The sequence below is a fragment of the Festucalex cinctus genome, chromosome 11, assembly GCF_051991245.1.
Source record: "Festucalex cinctus isolate MCC-2025b chromosome 11, RoL_Fcin_1.0, whole genome shotgun sequence".
NCBI classification, from domain to species: Eukaryota; Metazoa; Chordata; class Actinopteri; order Syngnathiformes; family Syngnathidae; genus Festucalex; species Festucalex cinctus.
In genome coordinates this window covers 20,744,602-20,770,743 of record NC_135421.1, presented here as the reverse complement: position 1 = coordinate 20,770,743, position 26,142 = coordinate 20,744,602, and the positions used below count along the sequence as shown (strand labels likewise).

General features: G+C 39.1%; 1 protein-coding gene across 4 annotated transcripts in view; it reads right to left on the bottom strand.

Annotated features, from left to right (window-relative positions):
* The window catches only part of LOC144030672 (partitioning defective 3 homolog B-like), a 181,146-nt gene that overhangs the window by 68,099 nt on the left and 86,905 nt on the right, over nt 1-26,142 (bottom strand). For 3 of the 4 annotated variants that reach the window (XM_077537156.1, XM_077537155.1, XM_077537158.1), the window contains 6 exons: nt 18,919-19,110; nt 17,956-18,114; nt 14,683-14,818; nt 10,816-10,918; nt 10,632-10,723; nt 8,704-8,748 (listed from right to left, as the gene is read on the bottom strand). In XM_077537156.1, coding sequence (XP_077393282.1) covers nt 8,704-8,748; nt 10,632-10,723; nt 10,816-10,918; nt 14,683-14,818; nt 17,956-18,114; nt 18,919-19,110 — 727 coding nt within the window. The remainder of the gene's footprint in view (nt 1-8,703; nt 8,749-10,631; nt 10,724-10,815; nt 10,919-14,682; nt 14,819-17,955; nt 18,115-18,918; nt 19,111-26,142) is intronic. The other variant, XM_077537157.1, reaches the window with a different exon arrangement.

The following is a 26,142-nucleotide window of genomic DNA, read 5'->3' as shown; positions in this document are numbered from 1 at the left end:
AAAAATACAGAAGAAGTTGGCCAGGAGTCAGGAGGACTATGGCATGGATGGCCTTTCGCGAGCAATTGTGCCACGAAACCAAAACTGTGATTGAGTTTACTGTGGCATTGTTGAGTTTGTGATGGATGTGTTTGCTGGAGTCGAACGGGTTCGCTATCCATCATGACGGCATTGAGAGATATTACTGAGGGAGGGAAGGGAGCAGCAGAAGGAATGATGAACACAACAGAAGTCTAGTCGATTGCAAAGAAATATCCAAAGCCAAAGAGATTGTATGTGTAAAGTTGGACCATCTGGAGGATGCAAAGGTGATGTGAAACGTGTCACTGAGTGGTTTGCAAAGTTTTAACACGTTCAGATGAAGGGAAAAAAAAAAGACAGAAAACAGTTGCATTCAAGGGTGTTGTTTTTTCAGTGACTGGGCGGGAGTGTGGATTTTCACCACTTAAGAAATTTCTATAATTAAACGGCTCATATTGTGATTCCCGAGCTTAGCCGTAGTTTACACGTTACATCGGACAAAATGGATAAAATGAATAACATCCAGGGAGGTAGCAAATCAAGTTTATTCTCCGGAACATGGTGACAGAGAGGAAAGGGGAAAAAAATGGAAATTGGTGAGCAAGACTCGGCCTGCTGCCAGCTCAAAATACATTTGTACAGGTTAACATTATGCGCACACGCACACACAAACGCACCTGATGGCTGGAGATTGTCGATACGATGCCACTTTGATTCATGATAGCCAAACCAGAATCACTTAAGATAATGATTCCCTATACACATGACTGGTCTTGCGGAGTTTGGATGTGTGAGCAGTTTGTCCTGAGATTAGAAGGCTGATGACTACGTGACTGTAGCATCAATTTTGGCCCACCCACGCCACCACACACACACACACAAACGCAGAATGCATGCATGCATAATGTACATTGGCTGCTGGCAGGAGAGATGGACAGAGGCTGTGACTGGTGATGCTCCCATCCATAAACACACTACACATTATGTCCAGATGCCTACCCTAATTATAATTTAATGGAGACAATAGCCAGAAAATTAATCGGTAACATAATACGACCATTAGCTGCTGCCTGTAGAAAATACTCAATTGAACCTATGCTCTCAACCAATAAAGGAAGGGTCTTCCATTTTCACTCAGGAAAATGCACTATATAAATACAGGATGTATACACATGAACTCCTTCTCAATCTACACCTCTGGGCTTCTGTTAATGTGTGGTGGTGATTTTTTTTCCTCTACCCCCACACCCCCAGCCTGTATTTTGCCATTTTGTGTTTGTTTTGTCAACAGCGGGACGTTTCTGTGGACAGACATTTGTTTACCCCTCCAGCCAATCGCAGAGCGGGGGGTGGGTGGGGGTTGGGGGGGGTTGGTTGTCACTCACTAAGCAGACGGGGCCGTGCAAAATTGTCGGCTGCATGACGTCACTCCCGCAAGCAGGGTTTTGTTTTTTTCACTCACTCACTCACTCAAGCTGTTTTACTCAAGCTGTGAGTGAGTGAGTGAGTGAGTGAGTGAGTGAGTGAGTGAGTGAGTGGAAAAAACCCCAAAAACGTGCGTGCTGTGAAGTTGCGGCGGGAGTGTCGTCATGAAGCCGACAAATTCGCCCGGCCCCGTCTGCCGAGTAAGTGACACGCCCCCCGCCACTCCCCGCTCCGCGATTGGCTGGAGGGGTAAACTGTCTGTCCATAGCAACGTCCGCTGTTGACAAAACAAACACAAAATGGCAAAATACAGGCTCGGGGGTTGGGGGTAGAGCAAAAAAATCACCACCACAAATTAACAGAAGCCCAGAGGTGTGTAGATTGAGAAGGAGTTCATGAGTATACATCCTGTATTTATATAGTACATTTTCCTGAGTGAAAACGGCCCTGCCTTTAAGTTGAAATATGTTATTATATATATGGATTAAAATCATAATCGTCCAGAATAAAAAAACAAACAAACTACATTTTAATTTTTGCTCATATCACCCAGTCCTATTTATCAGTCGCTTGAATATACAGTCAATAACAAGGAGCCAGGTTGAATATTCATTTTTCTACTGGAGATCAACAATTTGTGAGGTTTAATATCTTCAGTTTAAGATATCCTACACAAAACCCCAAAGCGGTTTGTTATGTTGTCACTCAAACACACTTGCTCTCCAGCACAAAGTATTTGTTCATAGCAGGATTTGTGTCATGAATGTAATTACTGCGGTCCAAATGTAAGATGATAGCATTAAGCTGCTTTTGGAGGGAGAGTGAGAAAGAGAGAGGGAGAGAGAGACATGACAGAACAAGTGATTAGTTGGAAAGGGTGAGAATAGGCTACTGGCACAGGAAAACAGACGATAGCACGGAAAGAGAAACAAAGAGCACCAGAAATTAAACAGAGAAGACGAGCATGACAACAAGAGAGGAAGTAGGAGAGAATAAAAAAAAAAAAAAAGAATGAAATTAAGTCTTGAAAATAAAACACAACGAGATAGCCTGCCAAGCTATCCCAAAGCTATTTTGTTGGCATCGAGGGAATAGGCTACTTTCAAAGTCAAAATTACACTAAGGAGCAGCTTAACAGCACACTGCAGCAACGGAGCCAGCAAACCTAACAACAATCCTCACTTCAAGAATGTCAAACTACAATAAGGAGTCTCTTACTGAGATATAGCTTACATTTAGGCTAATACTACAAGCAAAACATCTCCACATTCAAATAGCTATCTTAGAGTGACCGATCAACAAGTGAAAGTGTGCGCAGACATACTGCACTAACTTGACACTTACCACTCGTCTGTGTTGGAGGTTTGGAACTTCCAACATACTCAACCTATTTTGTTATTTTTAGTTCTAAATGGTCCCCACCCAACTGTTCCCTCTTCCTGTATCTGTGTAGCAGCGGTGAGACAACAAACTCGTTGGGCCTGATTTAAATGCCCTTTCCGCCAGTTGCTGCCAAAACACGGTCAATCCACAACACTAACTCCTTAGGACAAACGTCAGATTTTATTGATTGATCCATTTCAAAGGGTTGTGGTCCTTTGGCTGGTTAATAAAATACTTGTGAGTGGTATCTGTTGCGTCGAGTCATGTATCACTGATTCCTGCAAATGGACAAAAATAAAGCAATTCAACAGGGACCGGGGTTCATTGCGTCTTGAAAATGAACGACATCATTTTCATTCTCATATCTTAGAAGTCTATTCAGTTATCTTCACTGAGCTGGAAGGATAGATTACTGTGCCGGACAGCAAAAATGTCGTACTGGCGACTTGATTTAAATCAAACAATAATGCAAGTCTGCAGCATGGAAGTAAGAAATAGTGTTGGGCTTTACTCCAAACAGAAGGAACATTTCCTCCCGATATCCTTATGGTACCTTTCACAGGCACCATATTTCAAATTCCAATCTAATGGGCCAAGCGTAGAAGTTGCTGTCCCATTTGTTAGAGGCGACTCCTGAGCTCTACTAAAACCAAACCTTTGCTCATGATGAGGTTCACTGAGAGACCGAATCTCCCAGCACTTGATGCAAGAAAGCCACCATCAATTAGGCGAGCTAGCCTAAGCATTTGCTCCACTTGACTCCAGTCTGACTGTACCACTTAGTGGTAAAAATTTGAAAGTCAATGGCTCCTTTGCCTCATCCATGCCTCGAGGAACAAACTGTTAGTACAAGAAGTGATATCAGGCTTGTTTAGATGCTTAGAAATGATCCCTAATATCAAGATGATCCTCAATCTGATAGCTCGAGTTCCACAACATGGATTTTACATTACATCTTATCTCATATAATTTACATCTTACACCCCCCCCCCCACCCCACCCCCCACACACACACACACAAAAGAACAGATTACAGTGCAATGAGAAGTTTATGTTTCATTGGCCCTGGGTGATTTCTGAGAGTCAGAACACTTCTATTATTAGTCCCTGACGGGAAATCCCATTAACTGAATTCAAATGCACCGAAGCACCGCCTTACAGTAAATTAGGAAAAATACTCAATAATTTGAGAATGTTTGTAGATTAACTCATTCACTCCGAGCCATTTTCACTGAAGTAACCCCCTTCACTCCCGGCTGGTTTACTGGATTTGGACTGATTTTGCAAGGCCCACAGAATATTGTGTTCTATTGCTATAAAACCATGGAACCTACCAAAACAATGATTAGCGTCTCTTCTTCCATCAGGGGAAAAAAAAAAAGTATATTTGTTAGTGTTGTTCCGATACCGTTTTTTTGGCTCCCGATACCGATGCCGATACCCAGCTTTGCAGTATCGGCCGATACCGATACCATACCGATACTTAATTTTTTTCCCTCAACATGAAAAAGCTGTCCTGCCATTGGTTCAGAGCGTTCAAGGGCCAATAGGATATCTTAAATCGGCATGCAGTGAACATGTCACATACCAGTGAATGTAGTGCACCAGCAAGACACAAGATGCTGCATCCAAAATCCTATATTAGCGTTGGAATTAATGGTATCGGCATGTTATTTGTGAGTAGTCACCGATACCGATACCACTGTTTTTATGCAGTATTGGCACCTCTGCCGATACCATTATCGGTATCGGAACAACACTAATATTTGTATCTGTTTCCGTTTTGCAGCAATTAGAATTAGAATATAGCTAAGTTTCCTCATTATTCACAAACCTTGTAAAAACACTGGGAAAAAGAGCTTGTTGCAACATGACCCTTGTTGATCTCTTATACTCTGCTGCTACCTGTTGGCCATTTTTTGTAATAACTACCATTGCTTTAAGCGGCCTCTTCATGTCGGAAGCTGTATCAAAGCCTTCTGTATGCTCAAGCATAAGAAAAAACAAACAAACAAAAAAAAACATGTATAAATGTTTTTTGGGAGTGAAGGATGACAATAAAAAAAAAACGTATTTAACTGTTTTTGGGTTTGAATGAGTTAACTTTTCAAGTATTTGGAAAACACATTTGTAGTTTTCATAACATTTCATTGCTAGCATAAACCCAGTACAACGTTTTATTTGGTTATAAGTCTAGCAGCAGCAGTGTATCAAAACAAGTGACCCCGATTTTGCATCATGTGATCAGATCAGGACAACTCCAACCACTTGTACTGTAATAACATCCCTTCAAGACAGTGACAGAAATGTCACTTTAAGCTTGAACCTAATTTGCTTATAGCTTAGCATTGAACCTTTTACAATTTACATTTATGGACACACAAAGCACATTAAGGACCAATGTTGCATCTAATGCATACCAGACAAGTCAGTACTCCTTAGACAAACACAGCTGTTTATAAATTAATCCATCTTATGGGAAGTTACTGACAAATCAAGACAGAAACAAATGGCCTCCCTCTCTTGTTGCCTCTCTCTTTCAAGCATCATAACGTATACAATACACCCACATGTCATTGATAACCGTGTAGAAGCTGATAGAGATAAATGGGCGCAGCAGCAAAAAAGGACAGCGCTGACCATCTACTGATTACTGCTCACTTTTATTGGCTTACTGGGGAAGATGGAGAGGGGTCAAGGGGCATTCACTACTACACAAAGCCGAAGCCAAGAGAGCTCCCAAACCGTGTGCCACATTGCAAGAGGACGATATGTGGGCAAAGCAAAGGTTTTGCAGTCTAAACAGACACATAACATGAAGCAGAACAGTACAAAGACTTTGAGCTATTTGTACTGCGTGTCTAAGGACTGTTGAGAAGAGCTAATGTGCAGTGACATACACATGTACACACCCGCAGAGACTCACAGAGATGTACTGTTCTCTCTCTCTCTCTAACAAATCAATACGTCAATCCATATAAGCCTAACTAGGTGGCTTTTAGCTTGAATCCTGAGCAAAGTCGGCAAGGAGCAGCAAGGCACGGAAACAATGGACAAAAAAGACGAAAACAAATCTGGAAAAAAAAAAAAAGAAGAAGAGGCGACAGATAGCAGTAAACAATCGCAGAGGCACGGGGATATAGCGAGACATGGCTCTCTGAAGACACGTTTTTTTTCGGCAGAGTCTTGGCAGTATGCGACTGTCATCAAAGTCAAAGTTGCACGAGGGAGAGATTCAGACAATGGGGCTGCAGCAGTCTCCCTCAGCATCACGTACAAACACATTTTCAGGGAGCCGTTGTTCGTTCTAAGCCCCTCCGCCTGATTGTCAGCCTCTAAGCCTGAATGGTGTTGGCAAGAGGAAGACTGCGCGAGGGCAAGTAAGAGCACGAGAGTGAGGACATTAGTGGTGGGTGGAGGAAGAAATAATTGGGGAAGAAAAAAAGACATTTCAAAACTGAACGTTAAGTCGAAAGCTGAAAAGTATTTACTCAAATAGTCGCTATGCAAAAAGGTCATTAGAAAATGGATCGGTTCGACTTGTGCTGAGTGTTTTATTTTCCTGTCTGCTAAAACATTCTGACACACATTTAAAATCCACTTTTGTGCATAAATGAATACATTTCTACACATATTCATATGCTCATTACGCACACACACAAAGCTGTGGGCTGTTCCTATTAACGTGGTAAAAGAGGAAACATAACTGTAACCACTTGTTTTTTGTCACGTCAGCAATATGCTTAGCAAACTCTTCTGTCCTATTTAAAGTGGCTTCAGGGAAGAGACCAACTGCAGTTGAAAAAGTGTTGCTCGATAAAATATCAGCGCTGATTTCATGCTTTAGCTCTCGGAAAACGATTAGCTCAATCGTTAGAATCATTGTAATGCGCGTGAATATGATGCGCATCAGTCGACACATTTCCTGACCTTGCTGTATTGAATTTCTATACCATCTAATATTGCGTGTATGTGAGAGAATTCATATGCGATAAGAACCGCCATTAATGTCACTCTGCGTCTCAGAGTCGGCTAAATTACAATATAATGTGGAGTGGATTATTTTCCCAACGCATGATGAAGAATTTCCATCATCATCATAACACCATATGGAAAGGATGATCATCAAACGTGTGTTGCTTTTTGGGGTGTGGAGGGGGAAAAATCGTCGCGGGAAGTAAAAGAAAAAACAGCATTCCCATAAATGACTGTGTCAAAGCTGCTGATGTTTTTCCCCCAAAAGCCCACCCATCACTGCTCACTCTTTTACTAAATCCATACTTATCCAAAGTCCCGGTAAATCTCTGAGAAGAATTGGAATAGAAACGCAACCGAGCTGAGATGCGGATGAAAGTCATTAATAAGCAATACGTTCAATATTTTCTAGCAAGCAAAACATACATATGTAGACTGTAATGTACTGAGTGTAATTTCTGTTTTACTACTTCTACTTAATCTTACCTCTTCATTAACTTTAACTGCTACACGTTATCAAAAAACATCCCCCACATTGCCAGGCGATTACGAGCATTTTAACTCAGAAGATACATTTTCTCCACAACAGTGACTTTGACACGAATATATATATATATTTTTTTTGTTGTTGTTTAGTGACGCTCTGTGAATTAGGATTGATGTGACAAAGGCTTTGATCATTCACGTCATCCTTGAAAACGTTTCATCATCTGATAATCTGATTCCGTCATGTTTCTTTGTAATTTCATACACCAGCAAACCATTGAAAAGAGATACAATGCTGCCATTTGCTGGCCATAGTTGGTGGCTGGTTTTGATTCCACAACCCATTGACCAGGCAGTGCTGCACTTAGACGTTTCATGCCCATTGATATATATATATATATATATATATATATATATATATATATATATATATATATATATATATATATATATATATATATATATATATATATATATATATATATATATATATATATATATGGAAAAAAAATGTAGATTGTGATTTTACTAATTGTTATTAAACATTTTTGGCGGTCAAACAGTTAAGGGTTTAATTTATTTTACAATAACCCACTTCAATCCATATACCTATATTGCATCAAGAAGACATTATGCCACTTTCCCAAATTAAAGAAACAGGTCCAAACCGATGTTCAGAAAGGGTTAAAAAAAGAATTTATTTTTTTTTCCTCTCATCTTGTCAGCAGTTAGAAGAAAGTCATTTCTGTTTTACTAGTGTTTCATGTCTATAAAGCACATGTTGCATTCTTCGCATGATTTCTCCTTCATGCAAACTTGCCTTTTTTTCTTTTTTCTTTTTTTAATGATTATGGACCCTTTAAATAGAAACTAATGATGTGTTTAAAGGCAAGGACATAGCAGAATGTGGAAAAAGACTGAAAAGGTATTTTCCAGAAATGTTGACGCACTCGACAGGAAGGGAAATTCAGAGCTATCCGTTATATCGTTATTTGTGGATTTCAAAGCCGATCACAATCTTTTTTTTAATTGAATTTCATTTTGAATGTCGACTGAATTGTAGCAAAAAAAAAAAAAAAAAGTTTAAAAAAGTGTTTAATTTCTTTTGATTGTACTTTACTAATTACTGTATGTCTTTAGAAAGAAAAGATTGTAGTTTTCTCCTTAAAAACATTACAAAGATTTGTTGCGGGAATTGCGGGTAGGTGTAATTTTCTTGTACATTTGAATTTTTAATAGGTTTTTGGGGGGTGGAATATAACCACTGCAAAAGACAGTTGATTTAGTGCAGCGTAATGTGAAAAATTGTAAAAATCTAGCTTGTATTCATCACTAAACTTATATAAAAAATAATAAAGGCCCCAAGATGTGTGCTGACTATATGCGGATGTAAGTTGGTGGAGGTTCCCTCACCTGCAGTGTTTTCAACTAAGGATCCTGAACGGCTCTCATCTGCAACTGAAACAAATAAAAACAATCAATAATCTTGACACATATTGTACACAACCAACCCCTAGTTCAAAGTGGCTTTGAAATGATTATTATCTTACTTGATCTCACACAATTTCCACTCATCTTGCCCAACTTTTCCAAATGTGCGAAAAGTCCCTCTTTCTCAACCCCACCACCAATCTTGTCATCGACACCATCTGATCTTTTTTTTTTTCCCCGGCATGTTTAGTCAGCATCACAGCTAGCAAGACATCTCATTCATCACTAACCCTCACTTTTTCTCTTTGAACATATCAATCGGGGCTTTCATCTCAAAGACGTCACTTCACTTTTGCTTCTTTTCCATTCGTCTCGCTATTCAACGATTGTTTCTTGAGCGACACTCAAACTAAACCAGCTGTGTTGGCCTTTTTTCACCTCTGTTGGACGCCACAGTTTTCATAATTGTCCCTAGTCGAGCTTTGTGTTACTTTTCACCTATAAAAGAGATTTTGCGGCCTTTGGTGGTGAAGAAACAGAAAAATATAAAAGGTCCGACGCCGACACTAACTGGCGGGTAGCGCTCTGCCAAATACACACCGAGACCACAAAAACCAAACAGTAAATTGGCTGTACGCTGCAAATATTTTCCTAATCAAAAGCAAGCTTAAAATGTAATTCAAGCACTGTGCAATGGCGTGCGCGTCTGACCACATCAGTTTGTGGCTAATTCTTATGACTGCTTCAGCAGCCCAGATTTTTGGCAAATCACTGAACGTCGACTTTGGTTTCACGCAGATCGAGTGTAAACGTGCACACACGCCCAATTGGGATGTCTCATTTGATTTGAAAAGCTGGATTCAAGCTAATATAATGAGCCTATTATTTTTCATAGAAATACAACGATTGGGCACATATAAAATAACTAACTACAGTAAAAGCATAAATAACTGAATGTGGTCCAAATATGTTATGTTAGAGTCGTGGCGATCATTAACTCATTTGCTCCCAATAACATGTAAATACGTGTTTCTTTTAATGTTTTAAGTGTCCCAAAGACGTATTTATACTTTTTTTGTTTTTTTTGTTTTTATGCTAGACATACAGAAGGCTTTTATGCAGCCTCTCAACTGCAAAGAACAGTTGCAGAAATGGTAGTTATTACATAAACGGCCAGCAGGTGGTAGCAGAGCAAAGTCAATCAACCAGGGCCATGTAGAAAAAAAGCTCAATTACTTACAATTTTAAATAGATTTGTGAAAACTGATGAAACTTAGCTCTCTTCTAACGCTAATTGCTGCAAAATGGAAACATTCTTTTTTTTTCCTGATGAAAGAAGAGACTTTAATCTTTCTTTTGATAGGTTCCATGCCTTTATAGCAATCGAACACAATACTCTGTGGGCCTTGCAAAATCAGTCAAAATCCAGTAAAACAGCCGGGAGCGAACGGGACTGCTTCTGTGAAAATGGCTGGGAGTGAATGAGTTAAAATAGCAGTTGGATAAAATATTTTAAATGATTGCTTTTTCTCCTGATTTGTGCCTGATTGCTCCCAATCTAAGTGTATGAATACAACAAAACTTTCCTGAACTCCATGCTTGTCTATTTCCCTGGTGCCACTGAAATAGACTTCACATTTGATTTTGTTAAATGAACTCTTTTAATACGGAAGGGCATGCAGACACTGATATGCATATACACAGGCACTGAATATTACTACAGTATAAGCAAGAGACCATGTAAGATGTGGAGATTAGTATGAGCATGTGCTTGCTTAGTATGCATTAAGTGTCAGCATAGATATTGGTCACATGTGCCTCAGAGACGAATACTGCAACTGCCATGTGAGAACATTTAAATTTACAGTATTTGAAAATAAGAATGTAAGGTATAAAAAAAAAATGCCCACCAGCGTGCGTCAGGTTCGGAGCGGTGCCCAAGTCGACGCTCTTGGAGGCCTTGACATGCTGCTGGACGTCGTACTGGGACGGAGACATTTCCCTAGAATCAACAGTCACAAACCATGTTTGTTTAATCCTTACAATATTTTTAAACCCACTGAATGTGTCAATCACTGAAATGTTTCAACTCGCCTTTCATGTAGGTAGGAGAATTGCTGAGCAGAGCTTCTTGCCTCTGTTTGGTGCCCATTCTGCTCTGCCTCTTCATCCATGTGAGAGTAACTTGCATATGAGCCTGAAAAGTATACACCGCCTTTCAGAACCTATCCAGATCCCTTGTTTTTGTCCACACCGATTACACTGTAGATATACTTCGATTAATTGGCTTATTGTCTGATAATTTTTATTACAAGGGGGTGGTAATCATGGACCATGTTTTATTGTATGGTTCACCGGCACATGAGTGCATGTTGAGAGAGCTCACACTACTCAAACAAACTATCCATTAAATATAAAACAAACCTACTATATGTTTTTCCGAGTTGAAGTGCACCCTTAATTAAGTTCCATTGTAAAGTTCTCCTCACCCTGAGTGATTATTACTTATTTGCTCATCCCTCACCGAGGTCGTTCTTCCTCGAATTGTCCAAAACATTTCCTTTTGTGAATGGCAAAGGCCACTGTGCTCTTGGGAACATGAAGTGCTATAGATTTGTTTTACTATTCTTCTCCTTTCTGAGCTTTGTTGTCTCTCAGCTCGTGTTCCTTTGACCTTGTGGGCTGTGGTTTTATTTTTGTTTTGATATGCTGGCTATGCCTTTTCAATTTATGTCCAGTTATCATATAATTCAGACTATAAGTCATTCTGGAGTGGAAGTTGCACCAGTCCAAAAATAAAAATCCATCATGAAGAAAGAAAAAATACGGCTCTTATGTCCCAATTTAGTAAAACTAGTATTTCTTCCCCCCCACAAATATTTACTATTAATTAATTAATCAATACACACGTGTGGGTGTTACTTATATATATATATATATATATATATATATATATATATATATATATATATATATATATATATATATATATATATATATATATATATATTTATTCTATAGATATGAATCTATAAGCTGATTATTGCCATTTTTTTTACTCAAATTTAGAAAATACTAATCAGTAAACTTGTACACTGTAAGATTTGTATAAAAATGTATTTATTTATCTGAAACTTCAGGCTTAACATTGATTCGGCCACATATTGAATCAATTCGAGAATTGTGAGCTGTAATATCACGATATATTGCCGAATCGATTTTTTTTCTTGAACACCCCTACTTTTCAGTATATTTTATAAAACACCAAGCAAAATCCACTTTCACAATCCACACAGGACCGGCTAAGTAGATTTGGACTCAGCTGTGTGTGCTTTCACGTAGCCGAGATGGAATCCCACATGTAAGATATTTAGATGAATGCCAACGTTGGATAAAATACTCGCCTTTGTCCCGCCATCCCATGTCTGTACCTTTCACGCAGCTGCACTGAATGAAGCTCTGGTTGCTTTCTTACAATCTGATATATTTTTTATTACTCCTTTCAGATCTCCCATTAATCATCATATCTTGTACTCCATTTTCCTGTTTTTCGTCTAAGTTAGTCATTTCTCGTCACTGCCAGCACCTTAATCAGCTGAACTGTCAAAAACACATTCGTTTTTCACCTCACACACAAATCTGTTCTCACTGCCTCCCACTCTTTGATGTGAAAAAGGCATTTGTTCTGTTAAAGATAAATCATTCGGGTTTTGCTCCAGTAGCAGATGTCCATTTTTTTATTTTTTTTTTGCATCCGACCTTCTGTATTTGGAACCCTCTCTCCTTTTCGCTTTCATAGCACGCTTCATTCGCATGGTGACACTGAGCTCGAAATATAACACACATACACTTAGGTAGTAAAAGAAGAGCTTGAAAAACATCCTTTACTATTATGTGCATGTGAATGACACTGTAGATGAGGTGAATTTGAAGAGCAAGGTCAGACGTGTTTACCAGAGCCAGTGTAAACACACAAAACACACACGCACCCACACAGATAACACAGTTTGATTCTGGCTAACAATTCCAACATCGGAGCGCAAGCATGCTTACTCTACCACTCTCACATTTGCACACCCCAGAGACGCACATTTTAACCAAGAGCCTCGCACACAGATACCCACGATGATTATATTGTGCATACTCATGCATATTCATACGCCAAACAGATTAGGTGAAGAAGTTCAACTTTGGAAGGGAAAACAAAAAGCTTTGGCTTCAACTAAAACACAGCCAGAACTTGATAAACATGAGAAGAAGGATAGAAGGTAAGGTAAGAGAGTGAGGGAGAGATCATTCATTAACATTGTCAAGTAGATGACAGTACCTGTCCCAGTTATTTTTGGTTTATCTGTAAAACACTAATTAGTTTGATTTAGATTAGTAATTTAGGGGCATATTCACTAAAGGTTTGCGTCGCCTTTGCACCGCGCGAACCGGTAAAAATGGAGCAATCCGGGAGTGCCTATTTCACTAAACACGCGCAGATGGGGAAATCCGTCACTCAGTGCACTGCCAACCAGATTGCGCCACAGTGCGCCGGTGTTATTTGCGCGTATGTAAATCAGGTCATTTGCATGCATTTGACGCAAAATCTGCCCACATAGTTAACCTTCTTTGTGCAGCAATTCGGACACAAAAGGGAGTGGCCCTGTACTTCCTACTTACTTTTATCCGTGACCGGGCGGAGTCACATGACTACAGGAAATGCGGAAAAAAAAAAAAAAAAAAAAAGATTTTTCCATTACACTTTTGCGAAGTACTTCCATTGCAACAAGTCTAAAAAAGCACCTCATGAGAGCGTAAATCTGAGTATAATGGAAACACACCTATTGAGGTGAATAGCGCCACCCAGCCTATCAACTGTGTTTAAAAGCTACTCCGCATCAATTGACTATTCTGAAATTGATTTGCCTTGACTTGGTGAGCAGATTGACCAATCAGGTGTTAGGACCTGCCCACCAAACTCTGATGGGCAAGTTTGACAGATAAGATAAATGAAACACCGCAACACAGTGACCATGAAATAATTAAATAGAGAAAAAAACTAAATAAATAAATATACAAATAATCATAGGGAATTTAATTAATTAATGACAAGTAATAACATTGATTTATTTAATTCCACATTTAATAAATGAAACATTTAATTAATTAATGGCACTTTTTATTTAATTATTTCATGGTGTATTTATTTATTTAACGTTGGCACTTTTGGCCCTCCATACACAACAGCCAACTCTACATGTTCATTCGCTGCCTCCCACATCACTCACCAAGCCAGGTCCCACCTTTTAAAGCCACACACAAGTACTTGTGTGGCGATCCAATTGGGAAACAATAACAATAACAATACTGGCACCTCACATGCACATTTTGTTGCTGAAGAACGCAAAATCATTTTTTTTTACCAATTACTCACCTAATCGATGTGATACCCGTTACACGAAATGATTAAATAATATATTTGATAGCTGTAGTCCTACTTATATCCATAATGCATCCTCTTTAACAATGTATTCCAAACATTTTTATCATTAAAATGTCACTGCAGTTGTGGCTGACACAAGCAATAGTTTATGAGACAGTATATTTGAAGAAAAAGTGCAAGGTGGTTGGAAAAACATCCTGTCTGTTATAGCCATAAAAGGCCAATCAGGTCAATAAATCAGCTTTGTAGCTATTGTAGCTAGCTTGACAAACAGCCCATGTCTCACGCCAAAGCAATTAGAAGAGTGGAAAAATCTTTTGTATCCATAAAAGCCTTCTGTATCATTAGTTGTTGTTCTCTTATTGAAATGTCAGAAGAACACAAATGCTGCAGCAGCAATATAGGAAGCCATTGCCAACTTAGCTGGGGGCTGATTGGGCTGGGGATTTTTTTATTTTTTTTTAAGCAGTGTATGATGATTACAAACCTGTATGAATTATTAAACCCACAGAGTAAACCAGACTACTCACCATCAGATGTGTGAAGTGTGCTGTTCATGTGACTGTTAGCGTGATAAACCAATCCTGTGGGACCGTTCACTTGATTCATCAACCCGGACAAGATCGGGGAGTTGTCAAAAGAACCGGATGACAGGCCATGTTGATCCTGAAAAATGACAAAAGACAAAAAAAGACAACGGGGATCATTCACGAACCATATCGACGCTCCCGATCCAACCTGATGGAGTTTGAGTGGTGCTATGAAGAGGAAAGGGTGAAACTGCTCAAAAAGGTGTGCCAAGCTTGTGGCATCATATTGAAAAATACATAAGACTGTAATTATTGTCAAAGGTACATCAACAATTTTTTTTTAAAACGTTAAGCTTTTTTAATTTTTTCATTATGAGTCTTGTATGTAGAATTTTTGATTCCATTTTGGAATGGGGCTGTAAGATAAAATGTGGAAAATGTGAAATGCTGTGAATATTTTCCAGATGTACTGTTTCTATCTAGCTATGATTTTTTTTCTATGCATGCTTTGTGAACAGCATCTCCACTTTACATTTCATTGATTGAAATCATTACATGTTGTCATGTTCTGTATTCAGCAAGCTTTGCGATGCTACTAATCTTTTGAAAATGGGACAAAGACTGAGAAAGATATGGATGTATAGGGGCCATCACAACTTTTTATTTTTTATTTTTTTTTTAACATTTTTAAAAACTGGCTGATATCTCTCAAATAGAAACCCCTTTTTGGGGAAAAAAATGTGTGGGTCATTTAGAATGAATTCTGATTCATCAACATCCAACACTGTGAAGAAACTGGGCCGGTATGGACATGTCGTTAATATAAAAATGATTTTGCGTATACTCTCAACTAGTATGCAAAGTACGAACATTCCTCGTAAGCATTAATTAGTGAATGAGACCCTGTGATACTACAATACAAAATGACTGAAGTCAAACCCGTCAGTTTGACTTCAACCAAAATTGTTAGAAAGAATATTCTCCAATTTATTGTTCAGCTATATTTGAATGCACACCATCATGAGGATAAATAATATATTTTTTAGCCTAACGAGGATGCGTACGAAAAGTTGTGAAAGTCATATCAATGACAACCATGATAACGGCACTTGTGCAGACACTTGTGCCTCTTAAGATGCTGATGAAAACAAATCAGGCATTTCAGTGTTGTGATATTGTTTTTTTGTCTTTTTCAGGAGAGTCTTTGGGAATTTAATTAGCATATATTCAGAGTTTGTCTGGTAAGCAGAAACTGTGTATTAATTAACATATATGCATATGCATGGCTTTTCTGTCTCTCTTAAGAAAGAGAACTCAAACAAACACCAAAAAAAGATTGTCTGTAATAGCTCTCAAATCTCCTTCATTTCCTCCCCGAACATATCAATATTGTCTGGAAGCACAAATATGAATATGAATATTTAGGAAAAGAAAGCCACATTGCTCAGAGACAAATCCGTCGCATGAGTGGACGCCACCGTGCGTTTTGTATTTTTCTGGTTCGTGCGTACATTGTTTAGACAGTTTCTTATCTACACTCACAATTCAGATCTTAACATTGTTATGTTAATGTGTGATAGCTTTTGCTATGTGCAGCCCATATTTCTTAAGCAAACATAATATCTGTAACCAAAGGGCTTGGGAGCCCTTTGCACTTGTTTTTGCAACAGTAACATACAGTAAAATGTCTGAAGCAGTGAAAGCCATTATGCTGAATTATAGTCTTTCATGTTTTTATAAATACTGTATATAAGCATTCACCATGACTACCTCAAAGAAATAAATGGCACTGATCATCTTTCTATATATTGTAAGGTCTGTTTCAAAATACGCATTAGAGAGCTCCTCGTCTGTGTGCATACACATGCATGTACTACAAATATTTATCAGCTCAAATTTGGCTCGTCCACAAAGAAAATAGCAGCCTGACAAATAAGAGTCAGCTACGGGGCTGAATTAAAGTGGAAAAAATATGAAGCATGTTATAAAAATGAATAGAATATGCAGTCAGGACGGGTGGAAAAGAAGATTCCATTTGTGGCATGTGAAAAGCAGCCATACTGTTCATTTAATAATTTCGAAGCTTTGTTTGTTTGAATGAGTTTTTATTTGTAGATAAGTTTGCCATCAGACGACGGCTGAGGTATCTCAAATACACAAAAAAAATAATAATTTTAAGAAAATGTGGTTAGTATTTCTTATATTTTGACCTTTGTGTTTACAGTTTATCAATGAGAAACTAGACGCAAGGGATTTGCATGATGTCCAATTTAAAAATACTAATTAAAAAAAAAAAAAAAAAACATTTCACGATTTTTTTTAAATGGGAAAAAAAAACCTCTAAACTCTAATTTTTTATTTTATTTTTTTTACAATGAGTTTTCCGATCAAATAAAAACAACTCACAAAAGTCACTGAACATCCATGATATGTACTTCCCCTCCATTACCAGCAGCCGATGCAAAAAAAATCCATTTACATTCGAGTCAAGCTCACTGTGCACAAGGCCCTTGATAGATTCTACAGAGCGATGCAAAGTGGATGTGCTGAATAGCAGCCAGGATGAAAAGAACCTTTTTTTTTGCTGATAAAGAAAAGAGATACAGCTGAGAGATGAACACCAAGTCACACGCGCGCACTCACAAAAGCACAAGGACAAAACCAGTGCAAATGCTCTTTTGCAGTTAGCTGGTAAGAGCAGAAAAGAGAGCAGGGAGACTAGTGTCAAGTATAAATGGAGCTAAAAGGACTGAAAAGTCACTGTGGAAAGAGGGAAAGTCAATAGCCTGTGAAAAATAAGTCTACTTTATTCTGCAGGGGCCAAAGAAAGGGTACAGGAAACAGTCTTGGAGGGAAAAAAAAAAAAAAGTCAATCCGATTTATTGAAAATTGAATACTTTAATGATTGACAACTGGGTTTTTTTGTGCTATATGATAAATATGCACAATCTATTGTTCAAATTAACATATTAGCTACTTTGTAGCATGCTGGTGTAGTGGTTAACATATGTGCCTCACAAGTCTGAAGGTTTGAATCTTGCATAAAACCTTTGACTTCCATATTCACAAAAAATGCCAGTTAGGTACATTGGCGATTCAGTTGTCCATAGGTGTGAGTGGTTATTTGTCTATATATGTACTGTGATTAGCTGGCGTTCAGTCCAGGGTGTACTCTAGCTGACCTGTGACCGGATTGAGCAAAAGCACAAACTCATAAACTGCAATGATTGGACACAACTAAAATGTTACAAAAAAAAAGTAATATGTGTGTACCTTCACAACTCTCATCACTACAAGCTGAATGGTCCCTCTTACATTTCCCTCATGTGACATGGAGCGACGGAGTGTCTCCATGGCCACGTGATTGGAGCGTCCGAGCAGAGACTCTCCATTCACAGCGACCAGCTGGTCATTGACGTGCAGACGTCCATCCTTTACCACACACACAAAAAAAACAGGACACATTTTCATTGGATGAGCTTCATTTCTGGGTCAACAGTGTTATGTTACAATGGGAAGTAAATGGTAAAATAGCACTATTAGTTCACAAGGATTCTTTGATAGGTTCACTGATGAGCTGGAGCCCGGCCAAGCTGAGTTTGGTCAACAGGCTAGGCGCACCCTGGATTGGTCGCCAGCCAACCACAGGGCAAATGTATTCCAATTTCCAATTTATCTTAAGGGGAATGATTAATTAAATCTGAACAGATCAGAACACAGCAGCCATTTTGAAAATGGTGGTCTCTGACAGAGTTTCCACAGTTGTAATAAATCTTAAGTTTGCTCTAATAATCCATCCATCCATCAATTTTCTTGACCGCTTATTCCTCACAAGGGCCGCGGTGGGTGCTGGAGCCTATCTCAGCTGGCTTTGGGCAGTAGGCGGGGTACACCCTGGACTGGTCGCCAGCCAATCGCAAGGCACACTGAGACGAACAAACATCCACACTCACGAGCACACCTAGGGACAATTCGGAGCACCCAATTAACCTGCCATGCATGTCTTTGGAATGTGAGAGGAGACCGGAGTACCCCGAGAAGACCCACGCGAGCACGGGGAGAACATGCAAACAGAACACCCAGGAAGGCCGGAGCCTGGACTCGAACCTGAGTCCTCAGAACTGGGAGGCGGACATGCTAACCGCCCTGCTCTAATAATCAACGTAGTAAACACATGCCAAGCAATTAAGAGCAATGCCAACTCAAAATGAATGCATTCATTTTAGGGAACGCCACCTTGTAAGCAGCCCCTCCATGTATAACAGATTTGATGAAGATTCCCAAGTCCTCGCCGGTCTCCCTTGACTTGTTTCCTTTGAGGCTGACACCCAAACCCGCTGAGCCGGAATCATTGAGGGGCACCTCGAACATGAGCTGCTCCTTTCCATTCTCCAAAATTAAGCCAGGGTCACGGGAGCCTCCATCATTCTAAAGGGAGAAGAGGAAACACAGGAATGAAGAGATTTGAATCATTTTCAATTTACCATTAACATAAAAACACTCGTTTCTTTTTCCAAGAATAAGTGGTTAGTCACCCAAAGAACACGCAAATTGTCTTACCTCAATTCTTTGCAAAACACTTGTTACACTCCACACAGAGGTTTCAAGCACAACACACAAAGACAGAAGGGAAAGCCAAGCCAATCTTGTACTAAAAAAATGGAACTCTCCTACACATAAATTTTGATACTCACAACCTAAGACATGGCGAGATACTTGAAATTCTCTCCCATCGAGTACATAAACATCCCTGGCCACTCTATGAGAAAGTTGCATATCTATTCTGGGGGAAAGAGCATTCCTATGTCGTCAGTCTAACCTGAATTTGTACAGTTAACTACTGCTAAGGTAGTAGTGAAATCACAAGAATAGTACATATTTGAATGGAAAATAATTCTAGTTCATAAATATTAACCAATCAAAAAATTGTACGTCAGTCCGCTTGTCAACTGAGAACCCTCTTCACATTTCTGAGAGTTTCTCTAAAAAAAAAAAAAAATAATAATAATCCTAGTTTACCGTTAGACTGACCTTGAAGGCAGATTTTAATATATATATTTTTTTAAATCACTTTTTGCCTTATTTTTTTAATATGTCAGTATGACCTGACTGTGGTTCATTAAAAAAATGTTTTTATTTTACTTTAATTTTTTTCTCAGCTCTCTCTGGCCCCAAGTGGTACCCTTAATTTGATTTGTGTGAAATCACCGCGCCTGAGGAAAATCAACCAATTGGAGAGCGTAAACATCGAGGTGTCAATCATTTGCCGAGTAGACATACCTGTTAGCTTGGGCTTTAGGAGCCTTGCTAAACTACTGGGGAATATCCACCTCCGTAAAGGCTTGTTTACAGTGACCATTAGTGAGGGGCGTGGCTTTAGTTAGAAATTCAGGAAGGGAGGGATTAGTGAAATTGAGGCGACATTCAAATCTTGCTAGCAGTTTTAGCATCGCAGACACACCCCTCCCCTTTAAAAAACAAATATGAACATGACACCGACAGGAAAAGCCTGTTGCTCCCGGTCTCCTTTTGCTTTTCATCAACAAGGTTTCCCCAAAGCTACAACAGAGCGTGTATGCTAATCATTCTGTAAAGCCAGGCAAAGCAGAGCTGAACATTCAAAGTACAGTAAGCACATGTTCCCAAGCAACGGAACCGTGCCCATTTGCATGTCGCCTGCAGCTACAACCAGTTACAGGAATAATCTGTCAGTCCTCTGCCTCAGGTGAACGCAGACATAATTGGCATCCATCATGACCCATGTAGCAATTGCAAATGGAATGCATGATGGCAGCTAAAAGGTTCAACAAGATGCTAGATGGAGCGCTTTCCGGGGTGCACATAGCCTTGGAAATAGGGCTGAGTCACAGGCATCTTCTATAAAGCAGCGGAACATAAGACGCGCAAGTTTAACATGCCTCTCTCTCTCTCTCATCAGCAAGGTACGAGACAAGAGCACACAAGGAGGGTAGACACAAAACAGGACAGTCTTTGAAATTAAAAATTTGTTTATAAATACATCTTACATGCACTGAATGTGAATTTAATACCAAATTGTGACGATTAAGTGTAGGAATAATTGTAAATAAGTTATCATACATTTGCTGTAATGAAGAACTGCTTCTGCTTGCAATGAAGAATACTTTGCTTTGCACTCACATTCACATAGCCTGGCTATTTGAAGATGACTCAAAAAGCTGAAGAACCACAACATCTAACGCAGCAGAATGGTTCGAGCCAGTCTGCTGAGGTCGCCTGTTTTCTTTTAAGAAATGATTGCAAACTTGACCACACATGTACTCAGCAATCTTCCACTCACATTCACAACACAGAGACAAAAAAGTACACTGTGTTCCAACTATGCCTTGCATTTGCATTTTTAGGGTTGGAACACCCATGTAACTAGGGGCGTGGAAATCCAAATAAATAGAGAAGGTGAGGAGAGGAATCTTCAGAGAGTGCAGAAGTGAATTGTGTCAGTCAGTTCCTCTCCTCTCTCCTCGCGAGCCATGAACTAAGTGTCTTCTCTCCTTTTTGTGTCGTATTTAATAGATGTCAAACAGGTAACCCTAACTTTAAGTAAATGTATTTTTCACCATTCCGGTGTTTATGTTTTTTTTGAGGGGGTGGCTAAAATGGTGCCCAACAACACACCCTCACTTGCTATATAAGAACTTAAGTATGAACCTGAATGCCTTTATTCGGATCAGTGGTTATTTCAAGGTCCATGGAGTAGTGTATTAATAACAAACCAACTTCTACCACTACAGCATGCAGTTAGCTAGCTAGCTATGCCAACACCTCGGAAATGCATCTTCCCTAGATGCCACGATTTACAAAACAGCGTGGTGCTGTTATTTAAATTCCCAATCAAAAAGATGACTGCGAGAATTATTCCGCTGCCCGTCCACCGGCTGAGAGGAGCCCTAGAAAACTGTTAGCTTGTGCGCTAGCTGGTGGTTAGCATTTCTCATTGCCCTGCAACAACATGATGGGATATATTCCAGTCACCAGAGGCTTCAAAACGAGTATATTTTCGTGGCTCAAACATGTGGCGATGTGTCGGCATAAGAAAGTAGCATTCAAATTTGTTATGTTTTGGAGTTGGATCCCAAAAGCGCAGACACAAATAAGAGTCTTAACACTTTATTCGCACAACATCAAAAGGCGTGGAACTAACTTAACTTGACCAGAAACAACAAGAAGGCATCGAGGAAGAGAGAAGCAGGTGGCCGGCTGGACAGAGGGATAACCCGACAAAAACACACACGTCTCGGTTTGGCTTAAATAGACAGTGAATCGATCGGATTGGCTGTGGCTAGACATGTGGGTAACTGTACTGACATTGACCGGATAAAGAGATTAAAGATTCTTGACATCACATAGCTTAAAACCAGTTGAAACTAGATGCCGGTTACATCAGTTCAAAACAGACATTTGACCTCAGAGTCATGACCCAAACATAATCCTTGCATGACCCAATCATGACAAAAGTTGTCAGATACGCTCACAATACTCTTCTCTGTGGTCTGTCAAATTTACTATTAAGACTTAGTGGTTAACAAAGACATTAAAATCTAATATTCATTTTGTATGAATATACAGTGCAGGGATAACATAATCCTTTCAAACACTATAACGTTCCCTCCTACACTGTGCCCCGATCAGACTGACTGTCAGTGTCTAGACAGGATAGGAGGCACCACAACCCCAGACAGAAAAGATAAACACCAGGAAACTGCTGACAGATAATGGAACTGAAAATGATTTAGACCTAGCACTTGCCATGAATCATTTCTATTACTAAACAGTACTACTCAAGTATTTTATTTCAAAATCCTTAATTCCGATAATTTCTTTCAAGTATTCAGCATGTTACAAGAATAACAAACAATGGAGTGATTTTGGAGAAAATACAGCTTTAGTGGTACTTTGTACAGAACATAAACCAACAGATCTCAGCAGCAGGTTAAGGACCCCAATGGGCCGTGAGATTGTTCATGGAATCTGACAAGAATATGCAAAGCATGTTATGTTGTTTATCTCGCTGATTAATTCCACCTCCTTGTTACACAATGCATAAGCGCAAACCCCTAGTGACTTCTTCAGTGGGTTTTAAGAGAAAAGGCAACACTACTAATCGGCGTGTGTGTGTGTGTTTGTTTTAATATAATAAATAGAGCATAACATTTCCATTTCATAATACAACTATTGCAATGAGTCCATATAGATATCTAACACATTATGGTGAAATGGCCAAATGTTGTTGAATAATGACTGTATATGATAGGCCAAACCACTGGAGATTTCCATAAAGAATAAACATTGGTACCGTATGCCTGTGTGCTTTTCTATTAGAGGTACTCTATCAAATGCATCTCATTATAGAAAAAAGATGTTTGCAAATGAACCTCCCCATGCTGGTCGTTTAACATTTAAATGGCTTACTGCAATGATGGATCAACTGGATTATGTACCATTAACGAGGCTCAGTGTGTCTCCTGGTGTGCTTGTGATTTATTAAACTAAGCATGACCAACTCAACATAAATTACAGCAATGGTAAACACGCATACACAAATTATTTATACATGAGTCAAAGGCGGAAATACGGAGAAAACGTGATAAACACAAGCAGGAAAACGTCAACTTTATATTGAAAGGGTTTGAGTTTGTTCAGGTTAGTTTAGCCAAAGCGACTTACTGCAAGGATGGCATTCTAAAGACATGATGAATTCTGTAATACGTTAACATTACCCACTGTTATATGTGCATTTCGATAATATGGTTGCTCCTGCAATCAGCAACACTGTCTTTCGGTTTATGCTCGTGACTTCTGGAAGTAACTATCCCGTTTTGTGCCTACTCAACTTAAGCGCCTGGTGTCAAATCACTCATCACGCTTCTCCCCACGATTACCTAAATGCCAAAGGGTAAAGGCGCCAACGACAAGAACAGTTTAATGGTGGCAAGTTGAAAGTGTGCGCATCATCTTGGCTTCTAAGTTTTTCGAGATACCAGCCATCATTCACCTCTAAGATACGAGTGTTGGATGGACTCAGCTCACCTTACTTTACAATAAAGAGAACTTTGACAAGTTGTGAACAATTCTTCAAAATAAAAGTCTCTGACCTGTTTACCACTCCCAGTTGAAGTTTTCTGTCATACTAGTGTATTTAAAACAACCACAGAGCATAACCTTTGTGTACTCCAGCTTAATGCTAATGCTAATTAGCATCTATGTTGTAGTGCTGTAAATTCCAGACTATAAGCAGTGATTTTTTTTATTTTATTTTTTTTTTTGATTTTTTTTTTTTACTTTTTTTTTTTTGATTTTATTTTATTTTTGCCGAGCTTTAAGCCCTCTGGCTCATTTATGGATTTTTAGCATCACATTTTCGTCCTCTTAGCTTTTCTTTAACTGTTCATATTTTGTTGTTGAGCTCCATGTGCTCAGTGTTAGCTGTACACATTTTTTAAACAAATCTACACATGTTGAAGTATTCGAATAGATATTCAAATCGGCTCTGCACTTGCGCAAACCATCCTACCGAATACGGTGATAAGATGCTGAAGGAAGCTGCGTTGCTTAATCAACTCGGACACCAAAGACTTCAGAGGATTCAGTGATCAAGACCAAGGCACCATTCTGGAAATTAATGTTGTTGTGGCAACCACCTGTGTTACTTTGTGCTATTTCCACTTGTGTATTTCCTACAGTAAAGATGGCACACGAAGCAATTGAGCACCGCACATCTCCAGACGTGTTGCAAACAGAAAAACTGCGACCCTATATCAGGTTTTGAGGTTCCACATAAAATATACGCTACACAATTGACCTGTACTGTATACGAGCCATCCAAAGACCACCTCAAGCAAATATTGCGAAAGCGCTTCTCTACATACATTTTGTGAGTGATTTATTTTATGTTGTTATCAGCTATTCCTATGTTGAACTGATAATATGGGTTAACATCTCGTTACGCTCGTGTGACACTTGTGAATGTAAAATGTCCACAACACTGTAACACAGCCTACATATTATGCTAATGAAAAAGAATACTGGGAGGCAAGAAACAACAAAGAGAAGAGATGATGGGAACTCCGACATAGGCACTATGCTGCCTTGGAAGTTTGTGTGAATGTGCGCACGAGGGCATAACAGATGGGGAAATGTATAAGGATGGTTGTATGAGGTCACAGTGGTGATGTTACTAGTGGAAAGTGACACACAAACACAGTAGTGGTGTCATGTATAGGAGAGCAGAATAGAGCAGCTTCTCAATATGTTGTCTGAATACAACCAGGGTATGTTTAGGGTCCATCTGGTGTAATCAATATCTTTGAAGCTTGTCAGCTCTCTTTGAGCGGATTTATTTTTTTCTTTCAAGGTTGTAGCCATATAATATAATTAATTGTTCATTCTTAAAACGTATTATGTACTGCATTAATAACTGATGCAGAACTGGTAACTAGATATACAGCATGCATGTTTATACATGCTGTACATTATGTTCATTAAAATGATAACATGCTTAGGTAAAGGTGACTGGTTGCCAGTGTGTGTTTTGCTGTAGTAATGTGTCTGTACTACACTGAGCACAGATGTTAACATACAACACCAGATGGTGGTCTGAAGAGAAACATCGGCAGTGGGGGGAGGAGATCGACAAGATGGATCCATTATTTCAACGTGGTTCTTCTGGCTCAATATCCCGTACGCAACCAAACTGCCATGAACTAGCAATCACAATTAACTCATTCACTGCCAGCAGTATTCAAAGCAGAGCTCACCGGATTGCTAGTTAGTTTAGAACATTTTGACTTATCTTTCCTTCACGATGGACAAAATATTGTGTTTCTGTGATGTAAACAGTACTGACGCTAACCAAAGAGAGTTCAGTACACTGCACTCAAAAGGTTGTTTTTGTTTTTTTTTGCATTATTGACTAATCAGCAGTAGAACGTGGGCTGGTTTCACCCATAAACATCCATTTTTGGCCAAAAAGTGGAGAAAAATATTTTTTTTTGTGTTAAAAAGAAACATCTCAAGCAGAAGAGTGACTTTGAGTCTAACAACATTTGACTTAGTGTGAAATGTCTACATTTTGTGCATTTGTCTCCCTCATACCAGACGTGACAACATGGATGTATTAGTCATTATAATGGTTTACAAATTTAAATTTCACAAAAGCTGAGCGAGCCCCTCTTCTACATCAACCTGTTGAAAAATGTACTTGCCAATATATGTCATGACTAGGGTCATGCAAGGGTTAGGCTTACTTTCATGACTAGGGTCATGCAAGGGTTAGGCTTACTGTCATGACTAGGGTCATGCAAGGGTTATGCTTACTGTCATGACGAGGGTAATGCAGGGGTTATGCTTGGGCCATGCAAGGGTTATGTTAGGGTCATGATAGTGAGGTCAAGTGTCTGTTTTGATCTGATGTAACCAGCATCT